Below are 21,825 nucleotides of genomic sequence, written 5' to 3' on the forward strand. Positions count from 1 at the left end.
ATCGTCTGTTATTCAATTAAGAGCCGACCACTTCTCCGCTGGCTGGTAAACACCCGCTAAGGTCAAAGTCATTAAGTTGCATCGCAGCAATTTGTTGGTAGTCGGCAGCTGGTGTGCTCGTCCACGGCCTTAGCGAATTAATCTAAACTTAACGACCTTCACTCCCCACAGTCCCGAATGGCCTCATTAAATAAGACCGTACTGATAATTAATCCCACTTGATACAGGCAAAAACGGAATACATTTCGGCCTCTTCGTACTTCAGGCGTATGTGAAAGCAAAGCGAATTTGACGTCATGAAGATTTACAGCGACATTTCACCCGATCGAAATGTGTTAATCTTACGTCACAAATTGGCGTTCATGTTTACTTTTGCGTGAGGTATGTACTGGCCTTAACCCTTGTGCATTACTAATACTAACTACATGGTATAATGTCCACATCATTTTAATGCATTTCCACTTCTAACATTAAAGTAATGTCAGCTTTAACTTTAAAAGTTGGAAACGCGTTGTATGAGACCATACATGTGATTGTTTGCTGCAGATTAGAGTGTTGCTAGATCGATAGTAAAGATTGCGGTAACACCATGTATTTATCTCTTCTTTGAGTATGTGTGGTTCTGAGAAGAACCGGGGAATAACTCGACGTTTCGAACAGTGTACTCTGTCCGTCTTCGGGAGACTGATACATGGCTAATACATGGTGTTACCGCAATCTTTACTATAGATCTAGTTTCTTTCACCGTGAAAACCTTTAAGTCTTAGAGTGTTGCTGTTGGGTGCATTGGCCGTGAAAAGGGGCCTTGGAAAGGAGGAAACCAGGCATCGAAATTGACAGCGATCGTGACGTCTGAACTGCAATGTCATATAGTTCTGTCAGAGCGTACAATAAACTATCCACAAGAATGCTCGGGGAAATTTTGGGTAACAGGAAAAGAAGAAATGAGATCATGCACTTTATTGCTACAAGGTGTTTTACAACCACAGCGATCGATGTTAACTTGACATTTCCTCGTTTTTCATCTCTGGACTTCTAGTTTATTCTTTACAATTTCTATGATTGCGGAGATTGACAACACGCTTTTGTAATTACTGAAAGAGAATCGTGTGCACAGGATTGACTAGTTTGTTCGGCATGGTGTTGTACAAAGTCATCAACCCGCAGTCGGCTTACTGCAGTGACCTTGTTGGTTACACTTTATCCCGCGAATGGGTTGTATTGAGCACACAGTGCGCTGTGTGAGCATTAAATAATGCATCGCAAAACGCAAGAGCAGCCTGGTTTCGGAATGGTCAGTGAGTAATTCGATATATCGGTAATTTACTGGAGCTTGACCAATCGATACTTGATTTAATGAAAAGAGCGAGAAATCGCGTATAAGCGACAATTAAGCCTCCACGCCCCAACGGGAAGCGCGGGGAGGTTGTGTCAACGTGCCTCGTGTAAATGACGCACGACCCCTAGGCCTACGTCCAGGCATAGTCAAACATCACCTCATCAGTCTCAAGGCTCCTGCAGCGAGGTAAACACCAAATCGTTTTTCATTCACTTTACCGTGGTGTTCATTAACTCTTCGCTCGAGAGATTTTGTCATTAGCATATGAGTGCCGATGTCGGTGATGTCAAATAGGCCAAAGTCACTTTACGCCGCTTCAGTGATTCACTTCAGACGCATCAGGCGGATAAACCAAACACATCTTGCTGTGAAGGTAAGTGGAGGTAGGTCGTTTCACCAAACTGTTGGTTTTGCGACAATTTAATATTTGGTTGAAATTTGCTTGCACGGGGTGGACGGTTTCGATCGTTGTGAAGTTAACCCGTTTTCGTTGAAAACAGCGCTTTTACTAGTCGTTTGGTGGTGGTCAACGTTATTTGTTTGGCAACTGTCTGGCCTGGAGTTGACGCTTGTCACCTTGGAGAATTACCTCTTCTGCGGTTCCCGGACGCACATGAGACGGTTAGTTGGCTCTTCAAGAAATGGTCTTAAAAACGAACCTATAACACTGCTGAAGGTTTGAGTTGGTCTGCCTTCAAAATAATTCACATGAATTTACAATATTCACAACTTTGTTAAATGAGCAGGCATGACTTGTGCAACTTGTGCTAGGGGTTACCTCCATCTGTGCTATACATTTGAATTATTCGTTTATTTCATTTTGCATTGATCGTTTAAACCAAAACGTTCGACCAATTTGTAACCATGATCTGTTGATAGCGGACTCTGTATAGGGCAGCGACAACAAGAATTTATCTTACCCAAACGGCTGTGTTTCCATGGCCGAAGAAAATACGGTGGAATATTGGACTCATTTTGGGCATGATACAAACCGGGAAGTCGTGTACAAGTTCATGGCTAAAATATTGTTTAGATAGTGTCGCTGTCATTCCAGGGGCAAGTGGGGGAAAAACCTTGGCATTGCATGGTCGATCGCACAGATTTCTTTGCGCAGGTAACAGACACAATGACTGTCAAGTGTTATTTAAAAGCTGGGCCTCGCGTAGAAATGAGTGGGAATTTAAACAGGACAAGGAAATATCCAAAACAATTTGACTAAAGTGTCTCGTGAGCTGGTTATTGAACTATGTAAAGCCGTTGGGTAAGGGGAAAATCCCGTTATATAAATATAAAGCCTGTCATAATGGGAACACAGGAGTTACCATTGTACCGACACAGTGGATATTACCGTGTGCCTTACCTGAGTTTTAGTTTTCATCTCAACGTTTTGTGTTATGGATTTCTACACAGACGGCCGGCAGTAGGCGTGCAAGACTCATTTAGACGCCATGTGTCGACTTTTGACGTCTGTTTGGTTTTGAAAATATAATTCATGGAACAAAGGAAGCAATCACATTTCCTTTGGATGGACCTGGGCAAGAGTCTTCATGTAAACCATTTTCCATATTTGTGAAATAGGTTAAAACCTCACCAGGAACTTGTTGCATTTTTTTCACAGAGTGCTTCTTGGAGCACGAAGAACTGATAGCAGTCTTCTATTTAAGGTAATTGTCATTCGTAAATGTAAAGTTTCTTTTACGATAATTTATTTGCGGCTGCGATGCGAATTCATAGCATCGGTGGGCAGTAATTTATGCTGTGAACTTCAAAAACTTAAAATATGCATTTTTAAAGATATAAGTTAGCATATTCGAAGGCTCGACGCTTAAGCGTTATGATTAATAGAAGCTAGTTGAGTAAGATTTGAAGCTTTGCATGGTGGGAGTGTTAAACGATAAAGGTTTGCGGGTACACCATGTGGGAAATATATCTTTTGTGAAGAGGTGTGGTTCTAAAAAACCGGTTCTTTTTAGAACCACATCTCTTCACAAAAGAGATATTTCCCACATAGTGTACCCGCAAACCTTTTTTGTTTAGAAGCTAGTTGTTTATCTATTGAGGATGTGTTATGTAGTGATATGACTTAGTAGAGTTTGGTTGCGTCGTTACTGGATGGCTGGCAACCTGGTTGGTTGAGAGGATTAGCTTAGTGGCTGCATGGTTGGAGAGTTGGCTGGGCACAATGTTGGCTATTTTTTCCAGTTGGCTGCTTGGCCGTTTAACTGGTGGGCTGGATACAGCGCTGGCTGACTAGCGGGCTGTTAACAGTTACCCAGTTAATTATGCCGGTTGAGCGGCAGGTAGGTTGGCCCCTGAATGGTTTGCTACAGTAGTTGGTTTACAGGTGGTTTTGCTTACAGGGTCCCTGATTTGCTAGCTGTGATGGGTTTGAGTTACGTGTATTGGTTGGATTTTGTCATCTGCTTTTCACACTTCATTTTTAATCCATGAATACCTGTGATATTTCGTTAAACTTGCAGGCAAAAACATGGATGCTAACGACAGTGCCTTTGGGTGCGTGGCCATTGATGACATCTTGTCCTTAGAAGAAGCCATCTTCATTCATGCGTACACCTTTGCGAGCTTCTGTATCATTCTTGTGATAATCTCAGTCATCATATCCATCAAGATGCTCCGTAGTAATCACAACACAAAGTTCCTCTTGACTATTGAAAGTCTCATGATAATTTTCGGACTCTTGAGAGCGATGTTCCTTCTGACTGATCCCTATCGCGTCCGCAACGTGTTGCCTCCACTGGTGGTGCAATTTCTGGAGGACCTCGCAGTGCCGTGTCTTACGTCTGCATTAATGCTAGTACAGAATACATTCTGGCAACTCACCAAGACGAAGCGACTGAAACTCCAGCGGGTACCAGTTTTACTTGGTACCGTTGCAGCTCACTTTCTGCTCATAGCCGTTATTGATATTGTTGTTATCAATGTGGCAGGGAAATGTGAGCTTCTCCTTGTCTGCCAGGCTTTGACAACCCTGTGGGGATTAATTCTCTCTGTCGGCTTCTTTGTGACCGTCAGAAACTTGCACCTCATTAATAGACAACACCGGAATACCCTGTTTATCACAGCTGTTGATAAGCTGCATCTCCAGAGGGCGTCAGAGGAGGGATCTCTGACGTCACCAATTGGCTTGTCTGTGAATCATGAGGGCGGTGATACTGGCGGCAATCCCTCCACAGATACCCCGGCTATAGCTAGCATCCAAAGTATTTCCTTAGTGGTCAAGGAAAATGAAAACAAACAACAGTGTGAATCCCAACAGGTCCTTCAAATGACTAATAGTAGCCATCCTAGTACAGAATTGGCGACGAAAACTAAAGCTCCTATCCCCAAGTGGTCCCCGCGGCGATTGAAAACTTTTGGCAGGAAGCCAAATCCACTCCTTAAAGTCATGATTGTTAGCATGATGACGTCATTTCTTGGCTTGCTCTGCTTTGTGCTGGGTGTCTATGGGATGATCGTTTTCAACAATCCACTGCAACCTGTGTCCGATGTCAAAGGTTGGTTCGTCTACCAAACCTTGCAAAGGTAACGAATTTAGTAATAGGAGTGATGTACACAATACTGCCCATACTGTCCATAGACTTCTCCGCTTTAACGCCATAACTGCAATGGCACCACACTCGAACGCACAGAGGCATGTAACGCGCTCCTACCACCTGACCAAAATTGTTGTGCCACTGCATTAAGGGGCTGTTCATAGAATACGTATACACGAAATGCCGACTTTTCAGCCCCCCCCCCTTGGTGTAGGCACGGCTTGAGCCCACCTCCCCCTGTACACATGGTGTACGCAACGGAACCAACCTCATGCCCCTTCTTGCGTATATGCTTTATCATGTTTATGAACGGCCCCTAAATAGGTTATGAGGTCACCAGTGCACGTCTATATATATGTGAGTGGCCAGAAGAGGGTCCTTTTTCCTGAGGCCGCGGGGGCATAGCACTAGTGACTAGTTTTATAACATGTAACACACCTGAAACTATACAAATATTCTTTCAGGGCTTTAACTCGACATAGTGCTACTTGGTGACGCAGCCCCATGTATGTGCTTGTTACCTTGGAGCACACTGTATTGTAAATCGCTCCAGGTGATTAAAAATACATTATTCAGAAGAAAAGATGATTGTATGAACTTGGTCAAGCTTTATTTGAAATAAGACAACCGATATATACCCAATTGAACCGTTGAACCTGGAGGGAGTGAAATAGGGTCGAGAAACTATAATTTTTAACATATTTCTGCCCATTTTGAAATTATGCAGATGTGTTTTCTTGTTATATGTATGTTTGTTTTATGTGTTTATGCATGTTTTACAAGAAATCTTCCCAGCACGGCCCATCCCCTTTAACACATGCACACCACATGCACACTGCTCTGTGACCTTTTCTCACAGTCGTAAGTCGGCTCACGAGAGCGCGATAACCATTCCTTTCTGTTAACTTTTGTTGGGATCAAATTATGGTTATAGAAATGTCATGTGTTCGACAAAAGACATGGCATTTATACAGTGACACTTTGCGGCTCTGCCGATGTGCAGTTCCTTGGCTGACATGGTCACAGGAACACGGCTGGCCCGAAGGTACAATGACTCTTAAACAGACTGACATATAGAGACGGGAGAAAGCCGTAAAAATCTGTATCACCTTGTGAATTATAGGAAATTTATTTGATGAAGTGTTACAAGCATTTATTTAACTCGTCTTTATTTATGAAATTCCCTCAGATCTATTGAGTTCTGCTTTGGAATCACGCTGTCCTATCTTGCTTGGCGAAGGAACACGCGTAATAGGTGAGCTGGTTATCTCATCCTTAGCCTGATGGTGTGTCGTCGAACATAAGACATCAAGGCATGATACACTCAGAAAGATTATCGAACTCCAGATGAATGAGGGTAAAAGCATTGAGGATGTTGCTAATAGATGTTGGTTTCTACGTATTTGAAACGTATCTGATTGGTTATCATGATCTTAGTTTGTCTCTAACCATTTCATAATCATTTTTGAAGCCACATCTCTCTCCAGTAGTTATTGCCGAGTGTAAATAAAGTGTGATTTTGAAGATCTCTGAGTAAGGTTTGTTCTTGTGTACATATTAGTGGAAAGACAGTCCTGTATTCCAACAGCGCAGGCAGTGTTGCACAAAAATATTATCAGCCAATTGTAACAACCATTACGCGTGTGCGTATTATACGCTGAATCTTAAACACCAAGGCCGTGTTTGTTTCAAACGTACCGAATCACGATCAGTGATTCTTCGTTGCTTTACGGACACCAAAACCCGCACAGTGGATGGTGCGAACCAGCGTAGTATCACTGATCGAGATCCGTGCGAAACAAACAGGCCCCCCAAAACATGTTGGAGCTGGCGTGACGTCAGATATTTTTCCCCAAATGATTTTCCTGCCTCGCAATACAGAACGGGCTTATTACACGATGTGTGTTTACTGCCATCCCTCCGTAAACAAACTGTTTGCACTGTGAAGGGAAGCTTATGTATTTATCAATAAAGCGGAAAACAGGCGTATATCGGATGCTCGTTGATGAACAAGGTAAATATGTGACGTATACATCAGATCAGAGATTTCACGAGGCACATACGTAATTATGACCTTTTAATGGACTATACCGTCCGTTGTAAATGCAGATTATGTAAAAGCATCGTGATATTCAAAGAATGTTCATGAGCTTGGCTCGAGCTGTAGATAACATTGGTTTTATGTTTTTACTTGGTATAAAAAGTATTACATGTCGTACATTTAGTGAGATGGCGTTATGCCAATAGGCAGCCATCAAATAAAAAATATAATTAAAACGCTGCAATTTTCAACTACAAAAATATAAGATTTTAAAAGAACCAATCAGGATCCTGCTTCCTTGGATGATTTGCAGTTCTAATTTTGCTGTCAGTAGTTACACTTCAGAAAGCAGCTTTATAACATTAATGTTGTTCTTGATGTGGAAACTACTCCTTGTTTCATTCCAGTTTTCAGGCGCTGTAGGAAAGCATTTCTGATGAAGTTATGTAATAATGCTCAGTGTGGCGTGTCTTACGATAGAGTGAAACGTAGAGGTTATGTTTGCAGTATGTATGGCAAAAAAGGAAAGAACTATCGGAGGAAAATCATTTGAGCTTAAATTTATGTTGCCATCAAACGATCAAATAATTCCCTCACGCATTCATATGCTAGGAGCGCGTGATCTCACGATGTGGTAGAGTAGGTTCAGAATTCCACGAAGATCCTATTAGTTTATGCTAAATTATTTCTGTATTTGCAAGAAAAAGGTTTAATAGTTCTTATCATAAGCTCTTTGTCGTTGCCGCTGTTACTGTTGGTATCGCCTTGACGTTCCTTGATAATTATTTCCCAACTTAAACCGTGACAAGGACGCGCACTGTCGAGTGCTCTTCTCAAGGGAATCGAACGGATCGGAGCATTGGGATTGATACATGTCCAAGTGTTTGGCAGAAAATTGGTTTGTCTCAGTAACTATAGCTTATCTTGAATAATATCCAAGGTTCAGAGGAAATGAGTTTGGTCGATGTGATTAATGATATTGCAAGGGAGCGATGTTGCACTGTACTTACATTAGTTTAGGCTAATAATGTTGGCCTTGGTGGACTTTCGAGGGAGATTTGTAACCTCACTTAAAGATACAATATAGTTTGGCGGCTAACCATTCAAGGGTGTCATATTGCTACACATTAAATCCTACGGGCCTTGCTTTTTGTCGTCGTAGTAGATTGAAACTCGGTTACAAAAGAGGTTATACAGTAGTTTGAAAACCTCATCAGTACCCGTTAATTAATGTCTTAACTTAATTAACTTTTTAAAAAGAATTGTAATCAAGTAGGTTTGAATATCAGTTGAAAGATTTAGCAGTTGCTGTCTGTTTCTAGAGGAGGTTCCAGATGTATTTGTTCATTTCTACGTACGAGGTAATTTATATAGGCCTATTCTGGTTCTTCTAACAGAGGGTCTTTCGACAGATTCAATAGGTGATGTCGGAATTACAACGTTCCAACGGTGGAAATACATGCGTCAGTGGGAGATGGCTGAAGGCGGTAGCTGGCGATGCCGAGAAGCTTTTTTTCCCTTTTTCTTCAGCTGTATATAGCCAACTATAAATTCGGACACGTCTTGAGTTACTGTATCTTGTCAAGCGCAACAATAGGCCGTATTTCAATCGATTGTTGTTAATTTCGTGATATTTTAAGAGATTTGAATTAAATGCAAGAGCGAGAAAGCTCTGAGCGTGTATCCATTGTTATTACTATTTGAAATGCCTTTCGGTCAAGTTGGCTGCAATTCCTGTGGTTACGCTATAGCCGTCTACCAGCTGTACAATAGAATGCCAGGATGTACGAGATGCTCTTGTAGTGAGGCATATCAATAAACCAACTTAAAATTGAGCCGTTTACACCCCCCGCCTTTGAAAATCTGTTCTGCATGTGCGCGCCCGTGCCACCCTGTAACGTCGTCGGCAAAGTGAATCTACATGTACTTAAATTATAATTGAGAATCGTTCTTCCCAAAATCTGGTTGGGTTAGGCATGGTTGTAGCTCATGTCCTTGTAGCTTAGATAACTTGTCAATATTCCAGGTTTCTGTAAAAGTGCACAAGAGGATCGTGTTTTCGTCGATTAAGGCAAAGGTAACTGTGCCATTGTTGTGAGACGCCAGTTTTCGACGGCAAGACAGCTGAAGTGTGTTGTACCTTAGCTTGAATTGTGAACATCGAACAAAAGAAGTACCAGCAATGACGATGGAAGCTCATTGTCAATGCACTGTGTCTCTTTTGTGACATTTTTCCTACCGTTGCGTAATTAGCCTACCTATTGTTAACCCAAGCGCCCATTGTGGCAGAGTGTAGTCAGCCGAGTGCAGAGCAACATTTGACATCAGGCGATGCACGTTGCACACACACAAAGCTCCGCGGAGTTCAAAGTTAGCGTCAAAAATAAGTGGCATGTACACAGGAATCGTAACCCGCAGACGAGGAAGTTATCACTGAGGCACATTAAAGATATGTTATTAGACACAGTGGATATAGCCAGTTTTTGTACACCGAAGTATAATGAAGGTTTCCTGCTGTGACGCTACAACACTGGCGTAACGCGTATGTTACAAGTGCTCTGAAGGTCACTCTGGGAATATTACCATCCGCGCTGATCGGCCAACAATGGGTAAGTGTTCAGTTCAGGCATAATTGAAAAGAATTGATCTGAGAGATGGTGAGAAGCTTGTGAGGGAGGAAGAATTTTACTGTCCGTCTTCAGTGTTCAGAAATATTTTGCCTGGCACATGCACAGCCATTTTTTTTAACGAAAATGGCTGATTGTGGCTCGTTTAAGCATGTGTTCTGAATGAGTCTGTGATGGGCTCATCAAAATTTAAAGTTTGAAAAATACACACTCATGATTTCTTGATTAAGATCACACTTTTTGTAGAAGACTGGATGTCTCTCATAGAACTTGGCATCCGAACTGGCTTCGCGGATACCGACTTTATGATATCAGGAACCACATTCAAATTGTAGAACCTGGTAACCATAACACCTCCCGAACTCCCTAGGGTGTGTGCAAAATCATATTGAAATTGGAGGATTCAGGAATGTTAGGGTTAAGGTGGGTTTGTGGGAAGATTTAAAAACAGAAACCAAGCGACAGATCTCACATTACGTCTAAAGATTTTTTATTAATTAACGTTTTGGGTTTTTTTTCGGCGGGATCGACAGTTTCAATACATTTTTTCGGGTAATTTGTGGATAAGTTTCTGTTACGTTCTCGTGTTTTACGTAACTTGCCCATAGGCCTATCTCGTGATTCCCGTTGAATGCAGACCACACACTAGTCCACCCATGAATCCAGTCATAATGAAACATTCATAGTGACAAAAGATTGCGTTCAAGGAGTGGACGGGCGCCGCCGGACCGTGAATTGTATCGAAGTACAGACTAGAAAGGTGGTTTGTGGTACACCTATGTGGAATCTATCTCGTCTGTGAGAGCCACCATCTCTCATTATAGCCTCCAGCATGCAAAGTTTCAAATCTTGTTTTTTGTTGCCAAAACCTTTAGATAGGGTTCGTTTCCGAATGGAAACTTCGGACAGTCCTTTTCAGGATCCCTCGGGGTCAGAACTAGAGATGCGCCACAGTGGACAGACACTAACATGGTTGGAGTTGAATCATTGTACTTATATCATTTCGAAATCAAACTTCCTAATAACCGATGCTTTTCTTCTTACACGTTATACTCTGCTTATTGTGCATGACATTCTGAAAAGTGGTTTAAATTGAATTTTCTGTCACACTAATCAGATTTCTACGGCAAAAAGATTGAGCAAAACTATGATAAATACGTTATAGTGTACATGTAATGTTTGAACTTAAAAGTGTCCTTCATCGTCATCGTGCTTAAAGCATAACGTTCTATATTATGGCGAATAGCATGTACAGCGCTAAAGGTTACTAATTTAATTGACGAATGCAGGCCAGTAAATGGTATTTTTCGATGTCTAACCCATACTATGCGTCGCTAAACTGGCAACCTGTCTTCCTTATGATAACGGACATTTTGTAGTCACACCATTTCTCGCGAGTAGGCATTAGGTCTATACTTTGGAAACCGTAACTTGCGCCAACTACTACTTTCGATCATATATATCTGCATGCATTGTAACATAGAGATAGTTATCATACGTGATGGACTATACTTGTGATGTTCGTGTCAAATGTGCTGTCTGTCAGTATTTCCAATTTAGGAGTGCCTATTTGAGAATGGTCACTCTTTAAGTGATAGTGGACAATGTGGTCTGAACAACGGGGTGAAATGATATCTATAGTCGCGAATTTGTTTCATCAAAGTAAGGTATGCAATGTGGTTGGTTCTACGCAACAAAATATCTCGATGATGAGATTGTGAGACGGTTGGTTGAACCCAGTGGGATCGGGCCTTATTCCGCTTGTTGGCTTATCGAAACAGCGTAGAAATGCCAGTCCAAACGGTATAAAAGGAATGTGCACGCATGCACGCCACTGATAAAATTGAACATCGAGAGAAAAACGTATATTGTCTTATTCTGTCCATAATTCTGTCCATTATTCTATCAGTTTCATCCATGAAAAAAGGCGAAGCCCCTTCAAGGTTATCGTTTATCTCCTCATGTCATCTAAGTATGCACCGTTTTGTACAAATTTCTTTCGTGACGAGCCTTTTGTGTGCCGATGCTATTTTGAAATCAATAATCCAGGTATCAATTTGGTCCTCCATCTTATTTAAGCGGATTGTGCGACAAACTGCGATCGCATTGTCAGGATTCCCAACTCTCTCGGCATACAGAAGGCCAAACTTTGCCGTTATCAATCATGTCACCCGATAGTCTCTGTTGTTAAGGATTGAGATGACCTTCAAGTTCAATTGCAGAGCAGCAGTGATGTATCCAGCAAGGGGGGTGTATGTTGCCAATTTGTATAAGGAATTAAAAGCACCATCTGCCAGGCGGGGGGTTAGAATTCTTTCAAGACTGAGAATATACTTTTGGGGGAAAAAAGTCCACCCCCGTCCCCAGCCCAACATCTGGATACGCCACTGCAGCGGAGTTGTCTTTCCTGTCTGCATATGCATGAAAGTATAACCAGTGTAGAACCCTTTATCAACGGATAATTGCATTGCCTTCTCAAATCGTGAACGAATTGTTAGGCTGCAGCAAGTTATAAGGGCCTAGCATTTTGACCTATACGGACCTCTTTTATAATGGTTGGATGTCGGGAGATAATCCTTAGATGATTTCTTGGGCGCAAAGTTGTGAGTCCAAACGAAATTTTGAGGTGATGCATAATTAAATGCAGTCTCGCTCTCTAGCCATTTTTTTCATACGGGTCGTTTCGTTGATATCGAGCGCGCGCACTCTGCATAGGCCAAGTAAGGATTCCACTCCGGAGAGAGAGATCCAAAGAAAAACACGTGAGTTCCATTATGGCTCCGGAAGACCGCCATTGTCTGAAGTTCATCCATGAGCATTTTCGACATTATCACTCATACTGTGCTGCCTCGTCTTTTGCAATGTCAACCTCTGTCTGGCTTTTAAATTTCGGGGCAGGTTTGAGCGAGACCAGTGATGTTTCCTTACGTGTGTGCACGGACTTCATTTAGGAAAATTGACGAGTTCTTGTCAAATTGAGGTTTGTACTTGTTCTCTGCTTCACTAGATTGTGGACCTTTGGATCTTGTCATTCCAGATTTTTACCCTGTAAGGTTCAAACTTGACCCCAGTAAAATTCACACTTTAGCTCTTGACGTCTTCGACAGAAAATTTCTACCAGGAACTCCAAAATCGAATAAAAAGTTATGTGGCATAGGCGTTTCGAGTAATGTAAGGATCGGCCTCGCAGCTTGCGGATCAGTCGACATCTAGGTCTTCGCTTTGCGATAATTGCAAAAGACGCATTTTGGATGCTTTTTACCTGAGGGCAATTTTAATAAATTGGGGCTTGGTCTTTCACAGACCCTGCAGGATTAATTCTAAAAGATTTAATTTGTTCCTTTCAGCATCAACACCGGTCAAGGTAATTTTTGGATGGAATTTACTTTTGTTCAATCGTATGGTATAAGAAACAAGCAGTCTTTTTGTTTATAAATGTACAGTTAACTTGAGGGCGTCCAGTTGTACGCGTATGGTACACCTTAATCAAGACGAACGCAAAATACTGAATTGTTTATCCTGCGAGAGAGAAATATCGGCACCAAGTCGCATTCTTATTCCCCGTGGTTGAGGTGCATGGCACGAGCTCAGAAAGACAACATTTTGAACTGTTCAGAGTGATTCCGAGTAATGTGATGGGCACCCTTGTACAATGTAGATATCCTAAACTGAGACCTATAGACAAATGTGGGATATCCTTTCGGATTCAAAGTCCTCTTTTTTTTCTTTTAATAAAGCTTTAGACTTTCGCGCTTTACGTCGTTTGTCATCCTCCTGATTCCTTGTGGCTATCGAACCTTTCTCTGGGTTGATCGGTAAATGGACAGCCGAGGAGGAAGATCTGATGTAGTGCTATAAATAATCGTCGCCAAGATGGTTTCCAGGGGAGGGGCAAACGAGACACAATTTCCGGGGGGGGCAAAGTACACATCGGCTATACTTTACAAGATGATGAAGTATAAGACTTAAAGGTTTTCATGGTGAAAGAAACTAGATCTATAGTAAAGATTGCGGTAACACCATGTATTTATCTCTTCTTTGAGTATGTGTGGTTCTGAGAAGAACCGGGGAATAACTCGACGTTTCGAACAGTGTACTCTGTCCGTCTTCAGGAGACTGCAGGATTCTAACTGGGAGTGGATATACATGGTGTTACCGCAATCTTTACTATAGATCAAGATGATGAAGCATTAACAGTGGGGGTGGATCAGTTGTATCTTTTAAAAACAAATTGGTGATATAACACTCTTTCGTTAAGAAATATAAATATTTAAGCCAATTCTTGTAAATCGAATCTCAGTGCAATTGTTTCTTTTTATTTCTAAAAGTAGTTGCTTTAAAATCAAGTGAAACAGGTGAAAACTGCATAGCGTATTGTTTATAGAAAAAACAGAACAGCTTGATTCATTGGACCAAGCCATCGCTTTGCAGAGAACACGTGACTTAAGGTATCCGTATGCTTATGCAGGGAAGAGGTCAATGAGGGACGTTGATTCGGATACAGAAAGAACCAAAAGAAAAGCGTATGGAAACGTGCCCTTCAGTGGGTTTCCCTGAGCAACTTGTAACCAATTGGAGTTAGGTGCGTGACTTGAACAAATCACGTGATCAACCTCTGCCTGACAAAATATATGACGTCAAATCAGAGCCAATCTTCTGTCGCATTCAGCATGGGCAGGATATTGTCATAAGCCTATATGTGTGTGGTATATATAGAGGAAACCACTGATACTGAATCTACCAGAGGTCACTGAGTCTCGCTGAAGCAAACATCGAAGAATCTATTACAAACTGAGAACCAGCCACAAGCAGGCTTGCGCAACATTTCTTAATTCTGCTACCAGTTATTCGTGTTTAAGAGGTATGATATTCCTTTTAATTTATACATTGTTATGGGATAATAAGTACATAATTATACATGTACTATGTACGCATGATGTACAATTCATATTTCGATATTTCGGCTTTTTGTTTAAATAGGGAGTTCAATTTATATACATATACTCTGAATAATTTTTTGAGCCGTAGACGGTAGAAAAAGTCAAAACGTATCTTTCTGATGCACCATTGACCTATAGTGCACAGTATTGTTGGTGATTGTACCTGCTCAGGCTGCTTAGTGACATGTTAAAATGTGGCGATTTAATTTAAAACCAAGTTGTGCTTCATTGCACTTTTTTTCTTTTTTTTGGTGGAATCAGAATATAGCACTAGTTCTGTGTAATTTGATACAGACTTCAGCGTTGAATTTTACACTCCAGTTTTTTGCAGGGGTTTGGCAGTGCATTTTTCTCTTTTTTTTAATTTTCTGAGGACAGCCACTTGGCTTTGAAGAACCTGAGAAGATGCAGTGGTTGAGATTAGAAGTATGTAACGAGGAAAAAACTGCGCAAAAAGGGCAATTTTAATGTCTTATGCAGTGTAATAACTGATACTTACAGATCGTAACGATCCCTTGTAATGTGTTTTACATGTACAACAGAAGTACATTCACTGCCGGATCTTCAGTCACTCCGGTACTTGTTTTTCAGGACACCGTGCCCTGATTAAAGGCACTCGCTTGCCACTCCTGTATTTCGAAAACCGTAATATTGTTGCCATTCAAAACCCTCGCACTGCCAAAATAAACAAGAACGGCGCGAAGGCATGATTGCTTTTTCGAGTCCTGTTGCTCAAAAAGTCGTTCCCTTAATATGGCGACAAAACGTGAAGGCCAACTTCAATCTGACATTGTCATTGCTCTAGAGATGCACACACCCTTAATAGCGAAAGGGAGGTCATGAAAGGTTCGTTCGTGGATACGTGACAAATATAAAATACATTTTAATACAGCTGCATACTGTGCACGGCAAAGTTACCTTTTCTTTCTTATTTTGACCAGCGAAGGAAAAAATTAATACATGTATTGCGGTATAAATAATCATACATCATTTTCATTACAGTTGCTTTAAACATTTACGAAAATTCGTTATATTGCTCAAAGTGCCTAGGACTAAAAGAAAGTTGTGGCATTTGAATAGAATAACTTTTATTGTATTCACATGTAGGATCGATTTTGTTTAATATGCTTGTCGACTCGGTCTCCAATGCACTATAAAATGCTGCTTCATGAATCTTCGATGAAGACTTATCAGTGTATATTCATCTTTTTATCCAGTGACCCATCACTGATGACCTTGTGAGATTGTTACAAAAGTTTGATGGGGCATTGTGTTTCTTGGTTTTTGAAAATATCAAAGATTAGAACAGAGTTGAATAGATGCCGAGATACATATGGACTTCTACAAGTGTATTTTCCAAAAACTCCCGTGGATACAATGCGAATGCATCAAACAGCCAATAATTTTATATTAATGCCACAAACATTTCGTAACTGGAGAAATGACTTTTATTTACGAAAATTGCCATATGTACGCTGTATGTTCATTGCATCATGAAAAAAGTTAAAAAAAATAAACCTTAAACTTAAGTTTTCTATTTACAATACTTCATTTTTTAAAAATCTTGTTTGCAGATTGTCGAAGAACTTCATCAACATGGCGCTAGCAGAACCTTGGGCAGATACTAACACAAAGACCCAGCCAGACCCCAAGACACAGACTGATGGAAAAGAGGATCTGACGTTCACCTCGGCCGACATCGAGGAGGCAAACACTGTCATAGTCATCGCACCTGACTTCTCGGGGATGGACAGGTCGGTCTGGGGCATCTGGTGGCCCGTCCACCAGTACGGCTTCGGTACGCTGTTCCTCTTGCTCTGCATCTATGCGCTCTACGCAACTGTCTTGCGCATCTGCAAGAACCGGGCCGTGGGTAACGGCGCTCGCTCCAGGAAGTCGGTCCAACCTGTCTTCACTTGCATAAACATCTTGGTTTTCTTGTTGGGTCTGAGCAATACCTTGATGCTCTTTCTGGATCCTTATCTCTTCTACCAGAGGATCCCTTTACTCCTCGGGGTCATACTCATCAACACGCCTTACCCTTGCATGACGTCAGCCTTTGCACTCGTCAACTGGGTACTGATATCCATATCTCAAATGCGCATGACGAGAACGTCGCGTCTGCGCAGTGTGTGGTTCCTGACTGGCGTCATTATTGCGCACTTCGCCTTGGTCATAGGTGCCAGTCTTATTTTGGTCTTACTTTTCCCCATCTTAGTCATAGGCATCGTCTGCCATGGTTTCTTTGTCTTGTGGGGTGTGATTCTCAGCTTGACTTACATTTACAGCGCCTGGAAGATCATGAGCACAGAAAAACACAACCGTAAGACACTCTATGACATCTCAGTCCGAGATGGGAGCACCATAGATGGTAACGGCTCATTCAAAACGAATGCCGGCTCGATAATCTCGGGAAAGATTTCCCAAGGACTCACGTCGATGTTCACAAAAAGTGCTCGGCAAAGGGAACTCAACACCAGTGACATTAAGCCCGTGTTCTCGATTGGTCAGGCTGGCAAGATCCAGCACCCTGTTGCGCCGATGCCATCAACGATTGCTGATGGTGAAGTTGAATCGCACATCACTACCCTTGATACCTTAAGTGAAGAAAGCCCCGACTCTCAGAATCAAGAAAAAGTTGACGAGGCAAATGAGAATGGGACTGAGTCATCCCAACGCAACGACGAGGGCCAGAAAGAGTCTCCGCGAAACGGCGGTGTGAACAGAGACTACACCACCAGGAGTAATGTGTCTAAATGTACTACCCTGAAGCAGACAACTCACCAGTCTAGTAAGAGTACCCGTTCGACATCTGTGAAACTTGGTGGGAAAATTGAGAGGCAGTCTGGCAGTAAAATATCTGGTTCCGGCCGACCACAAAAGTCAACCCAAAAGGTAAGGGTTCTCAGGCTTTGGCCTGTAACAATTAATTTAAGCTTGGGTAAATATGGGGTAAGCTTAAGAATATGCTCGACAATACGGTCAGTTTGCCTTAGCCGCCATCAGTCTCTTATGATGGGGATCACATCGTGTATTAGCAAGTTAAACTTGAATTACTTTTGCAAAGAATCAATACTGGTTACCGGGCAAAACCATTGACTTCTGGTGATGCGCCACCTTCAAATTATCTGTCGATTAGTACATGCAATACGACACAATGAAAAAATCTGAGTTTGAAATCTCTACGTGGGTTAATCTCGATGGAAAATAGGCTGTTAGAATTGCAATCGCTTTCCTCCATTTTATCAGATGTTTGATTGTTGGTAGTGGTTGAGAGTGGTTCCCTCCACACATTGCAATGAAGAGATCCGGAACCATTGCATGGTTCCGTTCGTTTGTATAGCTCGGGATAGCCAAGGGGTAATCCTGATATTTACACGATCAATGGTTAAGAATAACGTCACAAGGCACTTTCATTGATCTTCCCAAATTGCCGTCGCTCGCTTCTGACAAAAATGGCAAAAAAGTAAGCAGTAGGTAGAAGAGACTAGGCGGCAGGCACCTTTTACAAAGAGGTTGTTTGTACACTTTCTTTCAGGTGTTTCGTATTTCTGCAATCACGGCTGTGTTGGGTATCGCTGCAGCAGGGTTAGGCTTGTATGGTATTCTAGGCCTAATGATAGCCAGCGCCGCCAACCAACCTACTGAGTGGGGCTGGTATGCTTTCCAGACGTGCTTCAGGTATGTTATAAGCGATTTTCAAGTTGAGTCGATTATCACTTGACAAAAGGGAGCCACTCAGTCAAACAAGTTCCCTGAATATGTTTCATTTGATGTTAAGAATGCTGACACGCTTTCATACTGTGGTCATATTTTACATTTCAGTGCCGTTGCAATTTAAATTTGTGTCGCTTTTTATTCTGCTATTAATTGGTTTTTCCTGTCTTGTCTTGATCGGCAGGTTTGTGGAGCTCGGTATGGGATGTACCATGGCTTACTTCACAACACAGCCCTTCCCTCGTCGACGTCAACGGTAGATGTTAGGTGGATCTTAAGTCCATGGAAATGGAAACAGTAACTTGTACAGAAAATGAAATTCATCGGCTTTATTTTAAAGAAAATGTCCTGGCAATGTCTCGCACTTTCTTTGCTGAATGAAATGAAACTTGTGGAGAATATTCCAACAGGAAGATGAAAAAAACATCATAAATGTGTGCATGCGCATAATTGATTGTGGAAATTAAGTACCTATGGTCACATGACCAAGCACCAGCAAAGTCCTTACTATTCCAGATTTTCTTGCAGTAGTACCTGAATGGTTAGAAATAATGCATCGACTTCGAGACAGCAACCGAAAAATATGCAGGAGTAATGGTACTGGTAGCAACAATAGACCTTTCACTAATAAATTCATAATTATGCACCCATGCGCACAAATGGCCCTGGCGGTAAGAAGTGTGAGCGGCTCATTGAAAAGGTACACAGTTACGACTTTGATTATTAGTTTCTCTCAGGTTTTCTGGCTGTGTTCAGTTTTTTTCTTCAGAAAAACCCATTAAGTCGTTGTTCCTATTAATTTCTAATCTAAGCGGGATTTTTAGTGCTCTGTAAAAGGACTTTATAATCTTCTTGTGCACACGAGATCGCTGTTTCTTAGTATGGCCCCTTCCATCATAAATATTATTACATCGTTAGTGTTCTTGGAGCCAACCTGTACATTTGTAAACGCGTACTGATGTTCCCCAGGGTCTGTATCGATGAACCAGTTCGGTATTCCAATAGCATATACGCGCGCGCACGTGCAATAGTCCAATCAGCGCAGCCATAATTATGCTTACTACGTGTGCGCGCTTTCTTCCCGAAAGACCTTGGCCGTGACAGCAACTTCAGCAGTGTTAGAAATAACGACAGCACCATCAGCAGCGGCAGTTACTTGGGGCAGGCATAGCAGGTAACAGATGTCGCAGCATCGGCAGTCACAGAAAACAGAAGCAGCGCCGGTGGCATGCAGCCATGCATGCATGATTGGTGGCAATATAATTAACGGCAGTGTCAACAGCAGCAGTCATTCGTTGCGGCTGTAACAGCATCCGCAGAAAAAACAGCACGGTGGCGTAATAACAGAAGCAGCAACAAACAGTCGTAGACAATGCGGTAGCCACAGTAGCGAAAACAGAAACATGCATGCAGCAGGAAATTCGGCAATATGTAAACAACAGCGGCAGGAGCGACTGCACCCTAGAGAGTTGCAGACCACTAATTCAAGTGAGAATTACTGGCCAGCTCCTAAGGATTAAAAGTACCCCGCAGTATCTTTTGAACAAGGAGATTATTTAGCCCCCAAAATGGTGAGGTTGTGTAAATCGTTGCCAGGATGAACTCCCTGCATTTGAGATTTCATATGAGAGCAGAATGGCTAAAAACTACGGTTGAAAAATGGTACTAAGTGCCCGAGAAAATTGAGGGTTGCCACTTGAAAAAATGGCTGCGATCGGACTTCGGAAAAAAGCACTTTTCGAGGGGTAATTTTGCCTTGTGGGAATAATTAAAAATTTAATTGGTTAACCCACAAAGAACTGCAAAGAAATTGAAAGATCAGTGACCAGACAAGAATTTCATTTGTGTTTCAGAAATCTCAGGGATGTTGGCGTGCATGTTATTGGGCCCTGAACAGTGCTGATTTTACACTGTTTTCAATGGGGCTTGAATTAGTGGACTGTACCAGGGGCGGATCCAGGAGTTTTTTCGGGGAGGTCGGGGGTCAGGCCAGAGAATTTTTTCTAATGGGAGACTTTGAAACGCTTGATGGCGGCAAACACACCGGTCTCTTTTACCAGTTCTGAGCATGCACACGTTGTTCTGAGCATGCATGTTTAGTTCTGAGCGCTCGCAAAACTGTAAAAAAAAAAAAAAAAAAAGACGGTGTGTCTGCTGCCACCAGCGTCTCAAAGTCTCCTATTTTTCATTTTTCGGACACTTGGAAACGAGGATGAAACATTACGCATACATTATTTCCAATGGTATTGGTGCACTTACCTTAGTTTTTAGTCTCAGTGCGGTGGGGGAGCGAGGTCGACCCCCACCTTCCATGAATCCTCGCCTGTAGACTCGTAGCAGCAAGCAACTGTAAGCTTAGGTTTTAGCAGCTAAGTTTGAATTTGAGTAGCTATATATAGGCTAGGTCTAACGACAGTGATCACTCATCATCTACACGTAGGTCCTTATAGATTTAACATTCCAAAATGCAGCTCGATCTATTGTAAGTACACTTAATGAACACGTATGTGTGTGATTTATAAAGTTGTAGAAATATTGAACGATACGCAGAACGGTGGAAGCCAAACTACGTCTGTTTTTAAAATTTTAACTCACGGCACTGTTCAAACTAAGTTTTGTGCTTTAATATCGTACAGGCACAAATGAAAACGTTTATGTTATTTTGTAGAATAAGAACTGTGATTGGGGGTGCTGGGTTCCCTGCGTGTGTTTGTTGTCTTTTCAGAATCGAACCGTTCCTTTTAATAACTATTTTAGAGAAAAACCTAAATATTTGAAAATTTTACTCCTTAATTGCGGATGTTTCGTGTACATGTAATCAGGTTCTTTTAGTTTTCCCCAGCATGTGTTTGAGGGATCTAAATACAGTATCAACTCCACGTGGAATAAGCGTCAATTGTTGGATGAATTCGTGATAGTTGGTTTGTGCTTAATTAACAAGTCTGAACATGTTGCCAAGGTAACTTCAGTTTCTCTTACAGATTAATACATGTGTTTATATACTTTGTGAAGATGTGTCGTTGCATCATGAGAAAAAAACTGACAATGTAGATCCTCAAAGATACTTTTAGGGAAAATTTGAAATGTTGGGTACCATATACACGTTATCATGTCTTGTTTGGAATAAATCCTCACCGTGTGTAGACAACAAAAATAAAAATTTGATGACTCTTTATTCATAAGGAGAATTACATGAACAGTATGAGCAGGGGACGACAGATGTGACTGCGCACATCATCTAAGATATTTCATATCCTTACTTTAAATCTGCCGGTTGAGTCTTTCTGAATGTGTACATGTACATGACAATGAAAGTACCCCTCAAGCGTTAAATGACAATGCACGAAGTATCTTTAGACACTAACAATATCAATTGAAGGTACATTGACACCGGAAAGAAGGTTGGACACTTTCTTGTTTTTTGAATCTCAGTGTACCGGTTAAAATAATTTTCAAAGTCAGTCGGGTATGGTTGGACAGATGTAAAAAAACCCTACATTTAAATTGTAGTTTGCTTGTGCTTGGCAGTAATCTACGACGTAGGGGAATGCCAACAGAAGTCGGAGGCACTGATCTCCATGTAAAGTGCGAATATTTTTTCCCAAGC

The 21,825-nt window shown here is 41.7% G+C and overlaps 2 protein-coding genes across 4 annotated transcripts; both read left to right on the forward strand.

The window, feature by feature from the left end:
• LOC110979207 (uncharacterized) lies at positions 1 to 8,769 on the forward strand. Of its 2 annotated transcripts, none has more exons than XM_022234809.2 (4): positions 1 to 1,712; positions 2,958 to 3,003; positions 3,820 to 4,882; positions 6,083 to 8,769. In XM_022234809.2, the coding sequence occupies exons 3-4, from the start codon at positions 3,828 to 3,830 to the stop codon at positions 6,150 to 6,152; spliced, it is 1,125 nt and encodes a 374-aa protein (XP_022090501.1). In that variant the 5' UTR covers positions 1 to 1,712; positions 2,958 to 3,003; positions 3,820 to 3,827; the 3' UTR covers positions 6,153 to 8,769. The 2 variants fall into 2 exon arrangements, with proteins under 2 accessions (XP_022090501.1, XP_022090502.1); XM_022234810.2 differs by lacking the exon at positions 1 to 1,712 and adding an exon at positions 1,722 to 1,960.
• Positions 8,770 to 9,241: 472 nt separating this feature from the next.
• On the forward strand, positions 9,242 to 21,372 carry LOC110979069 (uncharacterized). 2 transcript variants are annotated; one of them, XM_087147508.1, is made up of 5 exons: positions 9,242 to 9,543; positions 14,278 to 14,422; positions 16,076 to 17,396; positions 18,040 to 18,182; positions 18,403 to 21,372. In XM_087147508.1, exons 3-5 carry the CDS (start codon positions 16,098 to 16,100, stop codon positions 18,476 to 18,478), a joined length of 1,518 nt encoding a protein of 505 aa, XP_087003634.1. In that variant the 5' UTR covers positions 9,242 to 9,543; positions 14,278 to 14,422; positions 16,076 to 16,097; the 3' UTR covers positions 18,479 to 21,372. The 2 variants fall into 2 exon arrangements, with proteins under 2 accessions (XP_087003634.1, XP_022090263.2); XM_022234571.2 differs by lacking the exon at positions 14,278 to 14,422.
• The last annotated feature ends 453 nt before the right edge of the window (positions 21,373 to 21,825 follow it).

The sequence above is a fragment of the Acanthaster planci genome, linkage group LG16, assembly GCF_054643075.1.
Source record: "Acanthaster planci isolate LZ-2023a linkage group LG16, COTS_SCS, whole genome shotgun sequence".
Lineage (NCBI taxonomy): Eukaryota > Metazoa > Echinodermata > Asteroidea > Valvatida > Acanthasteridae > Acanthaster > Acanthaster planci.